This window comes from Amblyomma maculatum, chromosome 2 (assembly GCF_055883805.1).
Source record: "Amblyomma maculatum isolate TAMU_Amacu chromosome 2, ASM5588380v1, whole genome shotgun sequence".
Taxonomy (NCBI): domain Eukaryota; kingdom Metazoa; phylum Arthropoda; class Arachnida; order Ixodida; family Ixodidae; genus Amblyomma; species Amblyomma maculatum.
In genome coordinates, this window is record NC_139345.1 from 28,537,537 (window position 1) to 28,558,873 (window position 21,337).

Genomic DNA, 21,337 nt, shown 5'->3' on the forward strand with positions numbered 1-21,337 from the left:
CTATAGGACAAATATGTACCAGTCTATAAGATTTATGAGTTTCTGTATAAGTCCCATAGAAATGCAGATACAACACATAGAATACCTACAGAACCAATACCGATTCTTATAGAACCAATAACGCTCCCTATTGGTCTTTTTTGCTAGGGATGTTACAGTGGTTAATCATCGTACGGTACCCATGCCACCCATGTCGAGCATGGTGCTCTTGATTGGATTACAAAGCATTTATTTCGTCATAAAAGGCAGAATGGAAGTGATCCATGCTAGGTGCATGGCTATCAGTCCTCGGCTGACAGCGACCTGAGTAGCCCATTCAATGACCCCCCCAGACGGCCATAGACGTCCGACGGTCGACCGACGGACGTCCGTTTTCGGACCTTCGGACATCCGACGGAAGTCCGGTTATGTGCGATATACGTACAGCGGACGTCCGTCGGACTATCGTTCGTGGATCCGGATCGCGTCCCACGGACGGCCGACGGACAGCCGGAGGCGGACATTCGGACGTTTTCCGGAACTTGCTTGCAGGGCCCGCTATTGGTGTAAAAATTTGCCAATAACATTTGTGTAAAGCTCAGCAAGCATGTGCCATGGAAATTTCAGTCACATACTAATGCTCAATGCCTTTGTCGTGAGAGTAAAGCAGACAATATGCAACAGGTTCAAGTATCCTGTTGTCTGCTTTACTTTCACACACAAAGCACTGAACAGCAGTGTGCAATTAAAACTTCCATCAAAGAGGCACATATGCTAGCTGAGCTTTACACAAATGCATCATTCCTGAAAACATGCGAAGTGCATACCAGCATACGGGGTTGTAAAAAAAGCATTTTTTTTTGGCTTTATTGCAAAAACTGCATGCATAAATAGTCTACACTAAAAAAATATCAATGTTAATGGCATGGTAAAATGCAGGCTAACTGGAGTATTAAGAATCTACTTGAATCATTTTTTTTTAATTATCCTGGGCCGTGACAGCTCTTCTCTTGGGGAGGTGGTGGAGGAAAGGGTATTTATTGAAACCTAATATTTCGGAATTAGCGAGGAGATGATCGAGTTCTCTGTGGGCGGCCTCCGCAGGCCGGGATTCCAGGAGCAGTTACTATCCTGTGCATTTGCTCGATCAGCTGTTGCTGGTCTTTCAGGCCTAAGATGGAAAGAGCAGGTTGGGCTCCTCCTGCAATAGAAGGAAAAATGAAATTCACGTTATCTGTGCTGAACTTTGATTACACATCTCCAAGGGCAACTGCCAGTTTCTCTCAATTGCTTTTTCCAGATGGCACTGTATGCATGCATCTCCATTCAGAACTGTCACATACTATATAGAAAGGTCATATAACTCCAGCAAAACCCATACAGACTAACAAGATACAAACGTAGTTTGACCAGAACCTGGCATTCAGTATTTTAATGTTTTTATGTCGTCTCTTTGAACATGCCACTCTGACCAAACATGGCATGTTATGCTTGCTGCTATGCGCCCTCAGCAATGCCCAAGACATGGAGTGCACATGCAAAGAAACTAAGCATAAAGGATGCTGTATATGAATATAAAGCAGGCCACGGAAACTCAGGGGCACTTCCGTCCCGTCTAATTCTCCCAAGCGGGGGCGAAAGGAGGAAAGAAAAAGCTGGGAGGAGGACTTCTCCCTCGCGCCTAAATTTTCCCCTCGCACTGACGGCGCCGCCGACTGCGCTGCGTGGCTTCGTCCTCGCGTGAACCGCTGCAACCGTTACTACTCCGCTCGTTTTGAATTAGAACCGTCGTCTGTGTAGCCTGGCGCTGTGAATTCTCTGTGTGTTGGCCAAAGTCGCGATTTTTCGTTGCGGTTCTTTTACTCTGTGCATCTCATTCCTGCTGGCTCTTCGCCCCTTCGTGAGACGAGAGACTTATCGGCGTGCACCTCCAGTTGCGTGGACCCATCTCGTCTGCTGATTGTGCTGGCCATTACAGTCGGCGATATCTGCTGTGTTTCGTGTTGTTGAACTTGTTACCTTCATGTACTGTGGAGAGACGTGCGTTTCGAAGAAGACGGTTCTTCCAGGAAGGGTAGTGTAAATTTTTAATCATGCATTTTGGTTATGTATAGCACAGTGACATGTGATTACTTGCATCAAATACCAACCACTAGGTAACTAGAAAGCAGCTATTTGCTCATGTTTCTACATTGCTTTGATGGTATGGAATGCGTAGAATGAATATGTTGCATCATTTATTTAATTTCATATCAACTGTACACATGCTGACAGAAACAGTGCCGGCAAACCGGGTTCTTTTGTAGTGATAAAGCAAGCATGCAAGATTACAATGTTAGCGCAGAACACATAACACTACTGTAAACTGTTAGCTATGTAAAGAGCGTGTGTGTGAGGGATACCTTGTCGCATCTTTTCATTTTCTGTTTCACATGCAGTTAATAAAAAAGAGAAACAATATCTGCTGTTCTAAGTGCTATTTCTTGCTGCGGTCGGGTACGCTTGCTCGCGAGCGCCTGTGCCCTCGAGAGCGCTATGCTTGTGGTTTTTCTTTCCATCACACTGTTCCTGCCGCGAGCCGGTCGCGCCGAGGCAGAACGATGATGCGGTAGAAAATCCACGGGCAGAGCATTTTCCCGGGAGCGGGTGCACGCGAGCGCGCGATCCGCGCTGCTTGAAGCAACCTACCGACACCCCCTTCAGCGCAACGTTTTTTTGGACCAGTCCGCTATACGGCCTCCCCCGTCATGTCCATTTTTTACGCGCCCCCTCCCGCTATAATCCTATAATGGGGAGTTTGGCGCTAGCGTCTGTAATTCGTGGCCGCTGGGAGGTATAGGGAGTTTCACACCCCTGTATAAAGCACAGCCAGAGCATTGCAGTATTACACAGGTACGCATTGGCGGCAGAAACCTGCATTTTGAGCGGTTTAACAGGCAGATTTCTAAAGTCATTGTTCCTGCTCTGAAAAGAAGTGATCAACAATAACATCATTTAAAATTGTTACCTTTTTGTTCTGTAAGCTGCACATTTCGCTGGTTTCCATGTACCCTCTACCGAAGACATTCCCTGGGCGTGTCAGGGGTATATCGACATCAACATCTAGGCTACAAGCGTCTAGAAAGCGTCTCCTTAGAGCAGCTGCGACGAAGTAACTTATCTGATAACATGCAAGCTGCTGCAGCAGAATAAAGATAGACATTTGACATGTGGCTAAAGCCCAATGTGGAAGCATAGCCCGCCGCAGTGATTGCGCAGTGTTCATGCTTCTACAAGAGTTAAAAGTAAAGTTATTTGTTTACCCACAGCGCGATATGTGACATTACAATAGCAAGGCTTATAGTTACACAAAACACAAAAAGCTGACAACCACAAGCTCCTGATGTATTACCGGCAGCATGCAGCATGGATGTTAGTTACTGAAATATGGTTGCATAATTCTGGCAACCAGCTGTGCATGTATGTCATGGATTTCTCAACTACGCATTAACCCCGGGTAGACGCTTGGCCAGCGTCACGACGCTTTGACCCGTCGTTTGCCGGCTCCCTGATAAAGTTATACATACATACATACAACAAATTACAAAAAAATAATGGTCTTTATAAATGCAGCCAGCTGTTTACAAGAAACACTGTAGCTTTTTTATGGGGAAGGTAACGAAACTGCCCCTGTAAAGGCGCCTAATTTGCCCCTATGTAATATCGGGGACAAAAGTGCGTGGACTACACAAACTGCAATCAAAGCACATAACTTTCACATCGACCAGGAAACTCTGACCATACTTGTCTATGTGAAAGTTGAACGTTAGTTCTTTCATGTGTGCAAGAGAAATAAGGTCACAATTCGTTTACATTGCGATTCTAGTCCAAAATCTCCAGACATACTGTCCAGAGACTTACGCCCTCGCAGTATAAGCCACCATTTGGGTAAGAGATTAGTAAAAGAAGTGTATAAAAGACATTAGTGCTGCTGGACAGCCATAGCTATAAAAATGGTATTGACATTGGAGTACTGCCTTAAGGCGGGACCTAGGGCATTACAAAAGCAAGAGTTAGTGTCCGCTGGTCCTCATTTGAACGAACAAAAAGAGGGGGGGGGGGAAGAAATCTACCTCAACTACATGCTTTGAGTGACACCAAGCCGCAGTTAGCATTAAAGATATCACACAGTTTTGTGGAAGATTTGGGAGCGCTTTGCTGCTTTCTTATAGGATTGGACAAAAGAGCTCACCATCTTCAGAAAGGCATGTTATATAGAAATGAAAATAGTGAATTTACTGCATCTGGCCACAACAACTTGCACACGGAGAGTTCTCCAGGCCGCGGGGCTGTTTCATTAACTTCAGGACTCCGCCCACATTTCTTATCCCCAATGACAACGAACTCACACATGACTGGCTAACAAACATTTTGGCATGTCTTTCCACTTTCATAAGGTTCTTCACTCTCTCCCTAATACAAGCAATGCAAAAGGGACAACAAATTCGTTTCACAACAAACGGAATTTAGAGAATGGACCTCGAAATGATTGGCTCACTAGGTCACATGCCAAACTCTCTCCCCTAGGAAATAAAAAAAGAAAAAAAAATTAGAACCCATCAAAACGGTGTCCCACGTGCGCAACCATTGCCCAAAGCTTGCACCCTTGGCGGCTCCTTTTACAGGGCAATTATTGCAATTATTGGCGTCCGAGTCAGCACCATTGCGGACCACATCAGAAGAGCCAACCCACATCCTCCCGCTCCGCATCATACCGTCACTGTTACACACTTGCCCTTTTTCAACGCCGCCATCTCCCACCATTGTTGACATCCAGGGTTGGAATCCTCAACGAGACCCCACTCAGCGCGCCTACACTGAATAATTGTCACTTTTATGGGCTCCCCAACAAGGAAGAGGGCCTTTACACCCTTCAACCTGACAGTGTTTTTTCTTTGAACAATAAGCAGTTCTTCCAAAAGAGGTACTCGTTTCAAAGCTGTGCTGCCTGCGGGTGATGGGTCTAGTCAGCGTACTAAGGACCCCTTAGTACGCTTAGTACTAAGGACCCCTTAGTTGTATACTGTTTGTAAAGCTCCTTAAATAAACATGAGCCCCCTACATGACACAGCAACGAGAACAAACTGCCTGTCCCCGCGTCTTCGAGTGCGACAGCAAAGTCCTCGGAAGAGGGGACTTCTTTCCCTCTCTGCCTACGTTTCCGTTAAGCACTGTAGCTGCTGTAGCTGCCTCTCTGTGCGCGTCTCTCCGCCTCCTGTCCGAGGGCAAGTGGGAGACGGCCGCAGCTGGGCATTGAACAGGTGACCCAAAAAGAGCAGACTAATAATGGTGCCTAGCATACCCACCGATCCCTTACAGAAATCATTAAAGAAATGAAAGCAACACATCAGATAACGCTACGTTTCTAAGTGCAAAGTCGACAACTCCAAGTCATATAAATATATGTACATCTCCGCACATTAACTAGACAGAAACAGTGCAGAGTAAACTAATAATTCAGTGTCTAGCAACACTATTAAAAGGGGATAAAGGCCACGGGGGGCTACGATTATTAGTACCGTTTTGCCTTTAAACTACAATAACATACTTGTTGCAAGCTTAAAATCACAGATTCACACCTGTCCCACCCACAGCAATGGAACACACATCTGACTCAAGTCTGCAGAGAAAGAGCAAGCTAGACTATTACAGACGCACCCTTGGTTGTTTTTCTGGCATTTCTGAGGGTGAAGAATCTGACTTGTCAGTAGCATGTATATGAATAAGAATCCTATGACAGTAAATGCATCAGATTTTCTGGAGTGGCTTTTCTTTGCTGACCACATATGAGGTGAGCTATAATTTATCCAACTTGGCCTAGGTTTATTCTATGAATAACAAAGCTATAGCAGGTACACAGTCGTCCACTCAGGCTGAACATGCGAGTGCGTGGCATGCACTTTTTGAGATGCCACTGCATCCATCGCAGCCGCACACCGTAGCGAAGAGGCAGACAGCGTGAAGTACCAGCCTCTAGTCCCTCTACCACCCCTGGGGTCCCAAACTAGGGACCCCTTGTTTTTGTCAGGACAGGCCCCCTCAGGGTCAGCTAGTGAGTAACCTCCTGTATTTGTATCTGATGGAAATGTTTTCCACCACCACCCACATTACGCAGCTGCGCATCATAGCAGATGTGAAGCAACAGCTCCTGGTCCTTCTACGCATAAGCCACTTTGCCTTGATGCATGCCTGCGCACCATAGTAAAGAGGCAGACGACATGACGCAGCAGCTCATGGTACTTTACACATGAGCCCCCCCATTGTACTTCGATACGCACCATAGCAAATATACACACTACGCCACACAGCTGCTCCTGGTCCCTCTATGCATAAGCCATTTTGCCTCAATACGCACCTACGTACCTGAGCGAAGAGGCAGACGTGAGGCTGCAGCTCCTGGGCCCTCCATGCACAAGCCACTTAGCATCAATGCACGGCTGTGCACTGTAGTAAAGAGGCGAAGGACGTTAAGCAGCAGCTCCTGGTCCCTCTACACATCAGCCTTGCCTCGATGCGCATCTGCACACCGTAACAAACAGCCAGATGTGACAAAGAAGCTCCTGGTTTCTCTACACATAAACCACTTTGCCTCAATGCACGTCTGCACACCGGAGCAAAGAGGCGGATGACGTGAAGCTGGAGCGGCTGGTCCCTCTACGCACAAGCCACTTAGCCTTGATGCATGGCTGTGACGGATGCATTGCTATTTTGCAAACTGCATGCCACACATTCCCATTCAAGCTAAGAGTGGACGACTGTGTAAACGTAAAATACTGGTTATTTACTTCAATGGACAATGACAAAAAGTAACATGGTGGACAATGTAAAAAGAATTTGCTGCATAAAGTTTGTTGAAACCAGTTCTACATCCTACATGTAAACAAGCTAAAACCTTAATGTCGAAGGGATGTCCTGCGTGTTTAAAATCATCACGCTCAAACAACTTCAACACTGACAATCATGATTCAATATTAATAATATAGATAATGATACAATACTCACTTTTAGCCATACCAAAGAAATGAGAATGCAAAAAGATGTTGCTGTTTTTTCCCCGTGGATGACAGTTTTCCATGCTCAAAGTGCTGCTTCCTGTTGGCCTACGAAATCGGCTACAGCAAATGGCATCTGAAAAATTTTTGGAAGCCTCATGCTAGTCAACGAGAAAAGCATTGCCATACAGAAGCAGAACACAAATACTTTTACAACACACTAAAAGCACCAACTGCGGTGTTGTTTTTAGGATGACTAGGTACAGGTTTTGCTGTAGAAAGCCAAATGTTAGCCTTGAATAAGGAAAGCATTCCCATACAGAAACAGAACACAAAAACTTTTACAACACATTAAAAGCATCAATTGCACAAATGCTTGTAAGATGACCAGGTACAGGTTTCTGCTATAGCCCACATCATGTGACCAGCGGTTATCAGAAGCCTTGTATGTGAGCATGATGCCCTAGATTCAATTTATGGCTATCACTGTATTAACAAGCATGGGTTTAAAGCTACTTTAATATGATAATCTAAGAACATGGTAAGAGCTTTCAGTGCGAGACAAGCTCAGTATCATGCACTATAAGGTGCTGCATGGCTCTAGTGTAGCTTTGGCATTATCTCGCTGTCAATAATGCAGTGAAGTTCTGAGGAGCCTTTGAATATCTGTAAGGACAAGGCAACAACAATTTTGTTTTCATCTCACTTTTGCTCATCTCGGGGTTTTTTTTTTCTATTTTTTTTTTTTCAATAGAGCCCGCGGCTTGCATGGCCTTCCAGTATGCCTGTTTTGCATAAAAGAAGGCGTTGCAGGCACCAGAGCTCACAGCCCAACTGTATCGCGGCGGCGGTATGTCAAATTCATGCCAGAACAGCGCAGAACAAAGGGGCAAGAAAAAGACAAGTGCTGACTTTTTTTTTTCTCTCATCTCCTTGTCCGGTTGTTCTGCGCGGTTCGGTCCCACATGCATAACCAACATGCGCAAGGTGCTGTCCTGGTTTGTCAAAGCTGAAGGAGAGTACTAATCCTTTAGTTTAGCAGCTACAGCCGTTCCCTCTAGAAACTGTAGTTGCCGTAAAGCTCAAGAGAGAAAGATCAGCGGCTGTCCAGAAAAAAAAAAAAAAAAAAAAAAAAAAAAAAAAAAAAAAAAAAAAAGCTCGCGACGTTTTCACAAGTGTAGGCATGTCGCACGGTAGGCTCGAGTGCAAAAGTTTTCTCGTATAGTTTTTACAACTCAGCACGTAGCGCATGGTTAACAAAGTAACTCCTTTAAAGCTCAGGCAGGCACTCCTTTATCAGAGACACGAGAAGTTGCGCGGCTTACTGGCGCAGCGTCCAGTAATGCCGAGAAAGATGGCCCTCAGACTTGAGGCTGCACTTTAGTTAGTCGGCGCGGAGCCATCTTGTCAGTCTCGCCTAAAACACTCGACCGTTCGGCTGCTGTACAGAGCTGTTTCCTTACCCAAAAGCTCAGCACCATCGGTGCATCGAAAAGTTCCACTAAAGAAACAAAAGTTCGGTGAAATACTTACTTTGGAATCGGCGGGTGAACAAAGTGTGCCAGCCGCACCAAGCCACAGCAAAAACAATGCTAGCAGTGCATTACAGCCGTAGGTATTTGTAACTGCGCAGAAAATGCAGAACACGGAAACGTGAAGCGATCTTCCATGACTAAACTTCAACTTGTCAGGTGGATTGGATTGGCTCATTTCAGATATTTTTGAGGATAGGTTCGGTTTCGTTCTTTTTGAGCTTGCTGCTTGCTGCGTCTATTCAGCCACTGATTAAAATTTCACCGAAGCATCATGATAGAAAAATGTTTAATGGTCATTTAACGTTTATTAAAAAAGTTTTGATGGAAGAATTCAACGATGAAACATGCGGAAAATAAAAAACAACTGTTTAATGGAAACGCTTTCTATCGCATCTATTCGCTCTGGCATCATATAATGCAGACTTGACGGCATTACTGATTTATATGCAGTTCAGACGAGCACGACGACTACAAACTATATCATAGCTGTGTAAAACCAAATCCAGTGGCGGACGAACGGCGGCTGTCCGCTGGGCGAACGGATTCGACCATCCGCTTTCGTACGTACGCCGGAATTCCGGCGGACGTCCGAAATCGGCCGCCGAGTTGCGGCCGAGTTCGGTTGTCCGTCGGACGTCAGTGGCCGTCTGGGCCGGTTTGAACTCTCAGGTCTGAGCTGACCAACACGGCCTCCCATTGCTCGAGAGTAAGAACTTGTATTAGATATTTCGGGGGCGGCTCCTCTTTACAATTGCACAATATTAAGTGACTATTTCACCACATAGTATACATTCCGGCTAGTAATCATCGGGATAGAATTTTGAGGTTAAGGAATTATAACGGATATCTTATCTGTAGTCGCTTCCCACTGAAGGGGGAATATCCTCCCTTCAAGCTTAAAATGATGCTATGCCATCCGTCAAGAAACTCTCGGTAAATACCGCGTCCTCTGTTCGGCTGACGAATCCTCGAGCTTTGATGTGTGCTGCTTCGTTACCAGGGCTCCCCGAGTGAGCCGGGTGACCGTCGTCCGCTGACCCAAAAACCCAAGGCACGCTTGGGTTTCACCCAATATGCTCATTGCTGCCTGAGAAATTCTGCCTCTCTCATAATTTCGTATGGCGAATTTAGAGTCACTAAGCATAGTAGTAGCTTCGGTGTTAAGGATGGCAAGGGCAGTAGTCGTTGTAGCAGTTTGCTGTTTAAAAAATGCGCTTTATAGTTTGGGTGATGATAATGCATGCGCAACAAAATAAGTGCACTTTAACGTTAACCAAGCTGTACGACCAGCTTGAAAAGTTTTTAAACCAAATTGTAAATGAACATGCTGGCGCTTATATTTTTTCTTGAGGGTAAAAAAAAAAAAAACCTTTTTAAAGTTACTGCAGTTATCATCATCGCGAATTTGTTGGGATCTTTCTCAGACCAGCGCATTCGCAGATGTAAAAAGTAAACATGGCTGCGCCACCAGTAGAAGGTAAGCAAAGATTGTCGTACGCGTGTGCTCAATTTTTCTTTCATATATGTGATTAACGCAAAGGCCAGCAGATTAGTTCGATATATGTCGTATATTTGAATAGTTATGGCAAATATTTGTGTAGCAGTGACGACCTGCAAAAGATGCGTTAGGCTTAGTGTTTCGCTCAGCTTAGTCCGTCCTCGTACTTCATGTCGCTTTGGACAAAAACTATGAAACATGTGAACTTCGTGGCGCATTGACTCGTTAATTCTGACCTGTACCAATACGTAAAAAAGTTCAAGTTGTTTTCGTTCAGTAGGTCAGCTGTTCAGTGCCTCCTTTCTTCTCTATCCTGGCTTTACTGTTGGCACTGTGGTGATGTACTGTGGGCAGTCCCCCGATTAGTGATGTTTACGCTGGAACTTTTGTGTGAGTTTAAGTAAATAAGCCAGCGTCAACTGCGGTACCACTTTTTATATTGTTAGGTATATTCATTTCCTGTTCTAAAGCCCGCATGGCTACGTCTGTAGGTCTTGCATTTCCCGATCTGGTGAACAGTCGTTTCCTAAACGTGAGAGCCGATCTAGCGCACTTATTATGTATGTGCGGTTGCGGAGAAGACTATTCGTTGCGTCCTCGCAGAAATAATTTAGCTTAGCACTTTGAGGCTGTTCCATGAGAACAACCCAGGTTGTGGTAACACGGACAGCATAATGCTTGTGCATGGCAGGAACCTGCACACAGCCCAGTGTTCAAATAAACGAGTTTGTTGTGGGTTTGCTTTGAAACCAGCGGGGTTTGCAGTGCTGTTTTTATGGAAGCGAGTGCCTAGATGCCTGTAGCTATTGCACTGTGCATTGCTCTGTATGTTGCTGGCGTAAAGTTGCAGGGAAGTTATCTGCGTTGGTGCTGTTCTGCACATTACAGCGCAAGAGGCTAGGCTTTTTGAAGAATTGTTTTGTCAGAATATGCTGTGACTGAATTTCTGTTCAGAACTCCAGTAAGAAACTGAATTTGGATGATAGCGTTAATTCACGTATCTAAACATTCTTCTGCCCATAAAGCATGCTTATCTGTTAGCTTTTTGCTGCTTTAATTTATTAAGACAAGAATGCAGATATTTACACTGCCTAAGCTTGTGGCAAATAAACCAAGCATTGTATATACAGTTTAAAGATTGCATGAAAGTAGTGCATTGTAAATTGAAAGGGAAAAAAATGGTTGCCTGATTGGAACTATGAAATAGATAAACTACATCTGATACTACATTTGTAAAGAGTAGAACTGATTTTGTGCAGTCTACACATTGTACACATGCACTTTATGCATAACTTGAATTCTCAAAACAAGATAAGGCTCTATGTGATGCATACTGAGAGGGGTCAACTGTAAACCACATATTACTGTTTTGGTCTAAACTTCAAACACTAAGCAAATACATTTTACCTTGTTTTGCAGTGAACATATGCCTTTCATACAATGTTGCTTTTAAGTGAAACTTCCCTTATTTTTTTTTTTGTCCTGCATTTTTAGGTTTTTAAAAGCAAGATATCTGGTCCAAAATACCAATTGGAATAATTATAATCCATTATTGCAACAAACACACCTTCAACCTCGTGTTTGATGTATGAGAGCCTCACTTGTGTATGCATCATTAAATCCAGCACAATGTAGCTCATATTGTGACCATCCTATGAATTTAATTCTAATACTAACCAAGAGCTTTGTTGTAAGGCATTCTCTTTTGTAGGCCATCTTTCCACTTAAGGTGTTGTAACTTGCATGTCAAACGGAAGCCAAATATCTTGGATATTTTTTCATTGTCCCCACATTGAGGGGTTGAATTAAAAAAAAACAAAAGTTGGGTCGTGTTAGCAAGAGCCTAAATGTGTGCTTTTTCCTTTTCACATTCCTGCAGACATTGAGGCGCAGATTCGCGAGATCCAGGCTCGCAAGGCGGGTGTTGGCAAACAAGGCAACTTTGACAATGGTGAAGGTGTGCCACTCGCGGCAAGCGCCAATGGTGCTTACATGGACGAGGACATCTATGGGAACACACAGAGCAAGTATGACGGCTATGTCACATCCATTGCTGCAAATGATGACGCTGATGCAGACGTGAGTACTACTTTTTTTGCTTTCCCCTTTTTCATTTATAGCAGTGGCCACAGTTGTGCATAATGCTGAACTCTGTTGTTTTTTTGTTGTTTTTTTTACGGATGAAGTCGCTACGATTAAGGTAATATCAAAGTAGGGGCATTATGTAGTCAGTCAACTGTAGACAAAATGCCTCAAGAAAAGATAAGTTTTCAGCATCACAGGCAGTCGTGAGACTTCAATGCTTGTACTCTTAGGTGTAATCTATGCTAGCGGCTTATTTATTGAAGGATGCTGTACAGTGCCATACTTATGGGCATATGCTCAGTTTTCCAGCTGATTGTAATTAAGGTTTTAAAAAAATACAGCATTTCCTAGCCCAATGAGTTTGGCTGACTGCGGCCTAGTTTGCAGTATTTTTTTTTTCTCAATAATTTGTTATTAATAAGTGCTAATTAGCTAGCATCTTTATTGGCTTCAGGAACAGAGGTTCGGTACAGAAGCTACAGATCATCTTTAAAAGCAGCCGCTTGAAATGTTCACACCAAGATGTCATTTACGTACAGCAGGTTTTTTTTATCGGCCTTAAAACATAGCACACAATAAAAAAGCTACCATGTGATATTTGTGCTACCTCAGCGACCTGAGGCATGCCTGCAAGAACAATTTCTTTTTTGTACTCTCTTCTCGCAGGCACTGGTCGAGATGTAACCGCACAGTTGGTCACGTGATAGCTTTTTTTGAAGGCTAGTAAATAAAGCTGCATAAACGGCACCTTGGTGCAAACTTTTCGGCTAGCTGTTTTTCAAGACCGTTGAGAATAAAAGAAAATAGCAAATTAGTCTTCACTAATTTCGAGAATGAAAATTTTGAGGGGCACTTAAGTGTCCTTACGTGTGTATGCGAAGGCATTTGTTTGTTCCTACGTCTAGTTGTTTAGTGGACTGTTGCTACTTCTGTTGATACTTATTTTTGTCCATGGGGCTTCGACTGAACACTGATTCAACTGTGTCATGCATTTTTAAGACAACTGTGCATTCACTAGACACGCCTTTACTCAGCTTTAAATGTCGAAGCGTCGTGGCAGGGTGGCAGCGTCCCCGTCTTGCCCATGGTCTGGTTTCCAAGTTGGATTTCCTCATAGATCACATTTTCCTTTTCTTATTTTTATTCTATAATCAGTTCGGTGCACACTTTCTGGTGACAGATCCTGGCCACGGCACTCGTGAGGCAAGAAGGGCTTTTGCCTTAAAAATATACTACTGTTGACTAAGCCATGTGGCTCTCAAGAGCCCCCAGTTGATGTCACTTGGCTACAACACTTGGATCTTTATTAAAATAGATTTTAGATTTTGTTTGGTACAGGTCTCGTATGGTATGGGTCACTCTCAAGGCTTCATTGGCCCTGCCGTGGTGGTGCAGTGGCCAGGGCGCTCGACTACTGTGCCCAAGGATGCGGGATCGAATCCTAGCTGTGGCAGCCACTCTCCGGAGGATTCAAAAGGCTAGGCGCCCGTGTGCTGTGCGATGTCAGTGCACGTTAGAAAACCCCAGGTGGTCGAAATTTCCAGAGTCCTCTACTACAGTGTCTGTCATAGCTTTAATCGCTTTGGGATGTTAACCCCATAAACCAGACTAAACCAATCAAGGCTTCATTGGTTGGGGCCCTCGATTTCTGGAGTGTTGGCTTGGAATGTGGTTTTCTTATGCTAATATTTTCACCAGTGTGAGAGGGCTAGGATTTTATCATTTGCAAAAATTTGCATTGGGCCAACTAATATTTGGATGATTGTCATGCCACTTGAAACAACCAGATGAGATGTCCCAGGTGTAGAGTTTAGCTGCTATCTGCTAACAATCAGAACACATTCAGAATGGATGAGTTTAATCTGACCACATTTAGATTTGGAGTTTCGTAACCTGTGGGTTAGTAGGTCCCAGGTGTAGAGTTTAGCTGCTATCTGCTAACAATCAGAACACATTCAGAATGGATGAGTTTAATCTGACCACATTTAGATTTGGAGTTTCGTAACCTGTGGGTTAGTAGAATGATCACACGATGTTCTCAAACCCCTAGTAAATGATATAACCTGGAGCCCTCCACTACGTCGGGCATTACTGATACCAGAATTGAAACACTTTGGAGAGGGAGCACTCAACAACGGGAGTGCTTGTGTTCATGTGTGTCCTTGCTTGTTGCGCTCTGGTTTCATACTACCTTTTAGATGGCTCCTCATAGCTCATAGCCCAGCTTTGGGATTTCGTACCCCTGCCACACAAATTTAATGCGACTTTTGTTCAACTTAATGTCATTGTTTCTATGCACTGCTACATTACCAAAACTAATGGAATTTGCAAATGATGGCAGTTGCGATGGCTAGAAACAGGAGGATACAAGAATATTGACCCCCTTTCATTATGTTGCAAAAATGACTTATTGTGGTTGAAAGCAGGTTTGCCAAATTTCAAGTAACCCTGCACTAGCATACGGATTGGTGTAGCAAGTCCATTACATCAAGGTCAACCACCACAACATATTCATTATATTTGAGTTCTTAAATATATGCACTTAATGGGAGCAGCATTGGAATTTGCAACATGGTGGTTTGTTGCATCCAGGCTTGACTGAATCACAATCATGTGCATTGCCTATTAGTGGAGTTTGTAGCAGAATTGGTAATACGCGTAAGGAGCAGGAGGAGGGTGGGAAGCAGAACTAAAAAGAGAAACAACGCACACAAATAGCAATCAGTGAAAAGAGTAGGAAAAGTGAAAACTAAGAAACGAAGCAAATGCCATTTTTATGTAGTGAGCTGGTTTCATTCTCTGTCTTTGTCTCACTTCATGCATAATGCTATAAGTGCACTATTTGCAATTATCCTCTCTGGAAAGCTATTTTATTGATTCTTTTCACGTTACATATATTGGACACATTTAGAGTGCACATATATCTTTTATAGGGCACTTCTGCTAGGAGCAAAAATTTCTGGACCCTTCAAATTCATTTACTGTGTAGAAATTTGGAGCTCCTTCCTTGCCCTTACTTGTGCTGTGCCTTTGTTGTAGTCTAGATGTTTCAAAGTATATCATGTGCCACTGATTGCTACTATTTGCTTCTGTAGTTTTTAACCTCTCACCATGCGTAGTGTAGCCTCGTGCAGGTGCTGCAGCATGCATAAATAACTGATGGCTTGCCTTCATCTCCAAATGTTAATATAGAAGGCACTTGTTGTTTCTTATGGTTTCAGGATGACGACTATGAGACTACAGGCCTCATGCAAACCAAGAAGATGCCGTTGCCATCTGCCTTCTTGGCTGAACTCACAGACAAGGTGAGTACCGATCTGGAATTGCTAGGCATGGGCCCTTGATTCACTGCTATTCAGTGGGACTGGGCCAGAAATTGCAGGGTGAGTAGCCATGTCTGTACGAACAGTCCACAGCTGCACCATTGAGGAGAGGTGCATTGTCATTGATGGCAGCATGGGCTTGTTTGCATTTTATATAATAGTGAGTCTTCCTCTAAATGACAGTGTCATTAGGTAGTGTCAGCAATGGGTTCACTTCCCCCGGGAATCTTGCTTTCATGTGAAATCTAGTGGCCATTGAGAAGCATGCCCCTCTCATGCCCATGCAACAGCAGCCTTGTGTGGAACCATGAATAAGATCTTCTTGCTCAATGGGGCCCCTCATCCTCTCTCGTCGTCTGTGATAGTCTGTGTTGCTTTGGGACGCTAAACCCTACAAAACAAACTATCGTCCTCTCTCCTCTTTCTTTGCTTGACTGTTGTGACAGGACTACGACCCCTTTGCGGATCGCCGGGTGCCCCGCATTGCGGATCGAGAGGACCAGTACAGAGCCCAGCGACGAAAACTCATGATCTCGCCAGAACGTGTGGATCCATTTGCTGACGGTACGTGCTTACATGGTGGTGTCAGTGTAGCCAGATAGTTGCTCATTGTGTTGATCTCTCTTTAAACTGGGTTTTGGGCAAACACTGGGTGTCTGTTGTGGTAAACAGCCTGTTGGGATAATGCTTGTTGCGCTAATGTGCGGGACCATTCAGTGGACAGACATCGCTGCATTCCCCATGTGAATTGCACTTGCACAGAAAGAGCCCTGTAATCTCAAAGAAAAATGCTTAGCTGTTATAGAAACAGATGTCTGGTCCATAGATAGGGATGCTGTTGCGGTGAAGCCGCTTGTTTGCACAGGAACTCATTGCTGCTCTCGAAGCAGTAAAGATGAAGGAAAACATTGTGCTGAGTGTATGTCTTCCATTCAGGATGCCATTGTATGGTGGCTGTTTGCAAGCATGGCTAGATGGGGCAGAAAGGCTCGCATACTGTACTACAGCACTGACTGCAGTCTTATTTGTAATTGTAAAACAGCTGCAGGAAGCAGTGTTTCAAGCAGTGTTTATTGGTGTTTATTAGTGCACATTAGCTTTCATTTCTTATTAAAAGGACCTTGATTCGCTTGGTAGTCTGTTATGAAACATGTTTAACCTATGAGTATTTTTGGCATTATAACAAAAGAAATAAAGCTGTAATTACTGCGGTGAGCGTAAAGAGCGATAGCACTTCAGTGATGCTGACAGTGCGCGCTGCTGGTTGATGAGGCTCTCTTACTAGCAGTGCATCTTGCATTTGGTACCCAGTGTTTGCCCACAGGGCCTGTTATACTATTTTTTGTAGGCGTAAAATTGAGCTTTTGTTACATTTGACACAGCTCGAGTGTCGTTCCATGTCAGCTGTGATGCTTCTTGCCCACGCAAGGCTGCTAGCTGTGCCAGTATGGCCGTTTTAAGTTTCAGGTGGGGTATTGTCCAGCTGCTGCTTTTGTTACTGACACAGGAGCCAGAGAGTATGCCAAGATTCTGCTCAGTTTGATTTTTTTTTTTTTTTGAAAAGGCAAATTATGTGTGACGCAAATTTATGCGGTGGTTTCAAAGAACAAACTGCCAGTACAGTTAGCCATGCCATAAAATTTATTGCTGAATGGGCCACGGTACTGAACCAGGGTGCCTGGCAAACAGAGATTGAGAAAGGGGAAGAGTAACTGTGGCGAGAACCGGTTGCTTGGCATGTGGTGGGCAACTATTTGCATGCTGGTCCCTTTTTTTTTTTTTTTTTTCTTCCATCTTGCACGAGCAGATGTACCAAGTCGATTTTAGGCATATGAGCTTTTTTGTTTATGCTTGTATATGAATTTTAGCACTTCATTTGCACAGGCTTTTTTGTCAGCATGGTCAGGATTTGCCAAGGCTACTGGAATCTGTGAAATTCAAGCCGTGTTTTGTAACTAAGGCAGGCATTGTCTGGTGCTGTGGGAACTATTTTCCCCGTTCACTTGTCTTGCATGTGAGGCTATTAAGTTGAATGCTTGGCGCTTTGATATCCTGTGTCCAAAACTGATGCACGAGCATTTACAATTTACCCCTGAAAGTGCTAAGTAGCACAGCTTGGCGCCCTGATCATTATGTGTGCATGCATGCATCGTACGATGTAATTTGCAACAGCAAAGGGCAACATGTTGATGCATGAGAAGGTGTTGCTTGATAGTATGACAGCACAGGCCACCCTCTGCTCCTGTTGCCTGCCTGCACATTGGGCTGGTGATCTTAATGAAGGGCACCCCAAATGTACTGCATCAACTGCTGGTGATGAGCATATAGGTAGATAACAAACAAGTGAAAAAAAAAAAAAACTATAGACGACAAAGCTCTTTTTTTTTTTTTTTGCATTAAAATATTTCTGTGGATTTCATTCTTGCCACATCTGAAGACAGTTATCACTTGTTATGAAGTTAGACCTAAATTCTTAGCGAAGGTGGCTTTGAAGAGGCGTTAGAGCCAGCCTACTTGCATGGTCTGGACTGCCCAGTGCTACTGAGCTGCTAAAGTAACATGAAGAAAACTCCTCGTGTAGGTGTGCTGCATCATTTAGTCTCGCTTTGTAGATGCCAGCGTAAAGAAGCTTGACAGGTATGTACATTGCTACTGCTCCTTGATAATATGTTTTCATAATGATGCTATGCTTCAACCGCAGTCGCCAGTGGCTGCTAAGAAACCTGGGAAAACTGATGATTTGCAAGAGCAGTGCATGGCATATTGTTGGGAATAGGTTTTGTGATCAGGTTGAAATGTTGGTCAGTAGTGTAGATGTTAATCTTATGACATAGCAGTGGAGAGCTGTGAGAAAAACCAAGGGTACTAGATGTCCTGGAAAAAAAAAAAAAAGACGAAAAGAAAACTGGCCTCTTTCTTTTATCTGAGGCCAAAAGTGCAGGTAGGGCTCTTCAAGGTGCCTAAAGCAAAGGAATTAGATCAACATATGGGAGTTTTAGTAAGCTGGTTTGTGCTTGGGTAATATCCGTATATTGCAATGATCATCAGTGGCTTGTTCTTGACTGCCGGTTTAGTCGAGGAATTGAGGAAGTATATTTGCCAGGCACCCTATGTACATTGGCTTATAATGTGGAAGGCCTGATTTTTCGGTAACCAGCAGTTTTGCTCGTGAAAGTCGGGTTAGTCATCTGCGGCCTTGCGTGTGCACTTGTTTATGGGACAACTGTAATTGTGGGCGGATGGCTCAAGAGAACTCGAGGGTGGTACATTCTGCAGAGCGCGCGTCTGCATACGCTGCCTTCACTAATGCCTGTCGTTCAATTTTTTCCCTCCTCTTCAAGCAACGGCAGCGGCACACTGTTTCCTTCTTGGGCCAGCCTTTGTTTTATTTTATTTTTTGCCATGGAGCGGTTATTGCTGAGCTTTAGCTTTACACTGATTATGCTCGTAGTGATTGAAAAGTTAGTCAGAGTGAATAGGTAGCCTAGACTGAATTGCTTTAAAAGGATGCAGCCTGACGTGCCAGTATTGCTTGTGTTAGTGCCTGGGCCTTGCATTGTGTTATGTTGGGGGGGAAATTGCTTTACAGAAACTGACCAATTTCTGCATTTTTACACGGTGCTTGATGCTGTGGATGTCAGGCAGCTGCAGCAGCAGCAGCATTACCTATGGTTATTTGAGATTGGACCATTTACCTGGCTCGCGAGAGAGATAGGCAGTTTCATTGTTTATTCCTTGTGTTTCTCAGCTTAAGCACACAAAAAAGTGATGCCCCTCAATTCAATGGGGAATTTTTCACACGCTTTGCAGCGCCCATGTCTGAGGCAAGAACTAGTGGCATGTTATATTGAGTGTGTATTGAGTTTAGGAGTGCTTGCGGGTGGGGTGCATTTACGCAGTCAGAATGTTAGGTGAGGAAGGAACGGGAGTGGTTGGGGGGCAGCCCTGTCAATCAGTGTCTGTTTGTCCTGTGTGCACAGCCCTTCCAGAAGTGGCATGACAAGTTGGGGCACCTCCCCACAGGTAAAGTATTCAACTGGGGGTTATTGCTTTTTTTTTATTGGCTGCCCCCCTAATTGGCGTGGCTTTACGCACTGCCGCTTGTGTGTCGTGGCGGGGGGGTGTGGTGGGGAGGCACTAATGAGCCGGAGGTATTTTTAGGCTCTCCTTGATTGCTCCAGCGACGCTTGTTTAGAGGATGACCTGGCCTGAGCTGGCAGCCAGGGGCGACACGTACGTATGCCCTGCCCCGGGCACTGGCCCAGCGCCCACTTATGGGGAAAGGGACAGCAAACCCCGCCCCCTGGGAGGCTACTGGCCCCACTTGTGCACTAGATAATCCTCAGATGACTTTTCTCTATTGTGACCAGATTTGAGTAGCTTAAATGGGTGATATGGAAAAGCTAGAAAAGTGAATTCAAATTTAAGCAGCTTGCATCGTATACCGTGGAATGAAACTAAGGAACCGGCAACAACAAACAGCGCTAAGATTGAGATCAGATTACAGCTATGCTCCATTATGGGAAGCTACAAGTTAGTTCAGGCCTTTAGTTTTCTATGATTCTACATACAGTAACTTATCTTTGTATTCTTTGCGGAATTGTATGTTAGTAGCCGCATTCTCTTTATTGGTGATGTTGTGTTTGTGGGCATTAATGAGAATTATAGTATGATGATAATTTTACATCGTAAATTGTTTATTTTGAAAAGTAGAAACTGGTAACAAATTTCTACTAATGCCTTGAAATGTTTGCTTTGTTATTCGCTCAAGCAAGCTATTGCGTCGAGGGCTTTGGCTCTGGCAGCAACGCACTCACACAATTGTGTGGGAAAAGTCAGGATACTGACACCTGTTGAAATCAGTATTACCATGGTAGCAACTTGTGTTCCCTTCTAAATTATCTGCTTTAAAAAGCACCTCGTGTCATGTTTTGGGAGCACGGTTTATTTAATTTTTTTGCTGGTTTTTGAGATGCCCGCATGAAGCTCACCCGCAGGTAGGAGTTAGAAAAAACCCAACTTCTCAGCACACATAAGCCATGGGGCAAAGTGTACTCCATGCTGTTGCAGAAAGATTTCTGCGCACGTGGAAAGAAATCACAATGGGTCATTGGAAAGGAAAAGAAAGCAGAAAAAGAGCCATGACAAGTAAGGAAAAAAAAGAAAAAAGATGTTCGAACAGGCACAGAACTGTCAGCATGGAACAAGAAGCAGAGCAAGAAGTGGCGGCACAGTGGCTGCTGCTGCGTTAAAGACCCAATGTGTTTACGTGCAGAAGGCTCCCCATGAAGTATTGCAGACTCCTGGTTCCCAATTTGCAGAATATAAAATATTCTGCCACAGAAAATTAATGGTCCTCAAGTGTAGTAACTTAGAGGAGATGTGAGGTAAAAGTTAGACTAATAGTTTTAGGCTAGCTTTCATGTGATAACCTGCGATGACATTCATACTTTCTTTATGCTTGCTATAGGAATCTTTTCCCCTTTTTCAGAAAGGCACGGATGTTAAACATATCCCTTAAAGCTTTGAAATTCGTGTAGGTTATATTGTTGTAGGCCATCTTTAGCCGTAGACAGAAGCCACGCTCGCAGAACTGGAATTGATGATCGGCAGCAGGGTCGAACGAGCACTGTTTATCAAAAAAGGGGGCATTGGGAGTGAAGAGGAAAAAAAAAATCGCCAAAGTTCAGAAAGGAACCACGGATTGCAGTACTGCTTCATTCAAACCAGGGTTTTTATAAAATGGGGCTGCTTAAAATTGGTCATTGTAGAAAAATGGATGTAAATGTAATGGATGTAAAGAACCTTTAACTTGAGCATATGCCACTCATATGATGCAGTGATGGTTAGCTGACACCCATGAACATTTCTGTGTGCCAACCAAAA

The 21,337-nt window shown here is 44.1% G+C and overlaps 1 protein-coding gene and 1 long non-coding RNA gene across 3 annotated transcripts in view; one reads left to right on the forward strand and one right to left on the reverse strand.

The window, feature by feature from the left end:
* Nucleotides 1-538: 538 nt before the first annotated feature.
* On the reverse strand, nt 539-8,697 carry LOC146198217 (uncharacterized). 2 transcript variants are annotated; one of them, XR_014704966.1, is made up of 4 exons: nt 8,544-8,697; nt 7,021-7,146; nt 6,382-6,537; nt 539-1,180 (listed from the first exon to the last, which is right to left on the reverse strand). It is a non-coding gene; the product is annotated as an uncharacterized LOC146198217 (long non-coding RNA). The 2 variants fall into 2 exon arrangements; XR_014704967.1 differs by lacking the exon at nt 6,382-6,537.
* Nucleotides 8,698-9,943: 1,246 nt separating this feature from the next.
* Sf3b1 (splicing factor 3b subunit 1) overlaps nt 9,944-21,337 on the forward strand; it is a 39,372-nt gene continuing 27,978 nt past the window's right edge. The window contains exons 1-4 of the mRNA XM_084593615.1: nt 9,944-10,022; nt 11,923-12,122; nt 15,350-15,433; nt 15,898-16,015. Of these exons, the coding sequence (XP_084449741.1) occupies nt 10,001-10,022; nt 11,923-12,122; nt 15,350-15,433; nt 15,898-16,015 (424 nt within the window). The 5' untranslated portion in view covers nt 9,944-10,000. The remainder of the gene's footprint in view (nt 10,023-11,922; nt 12,123-15,349; nt 15,434-15,897; nt 16,016-21,337) is intronic.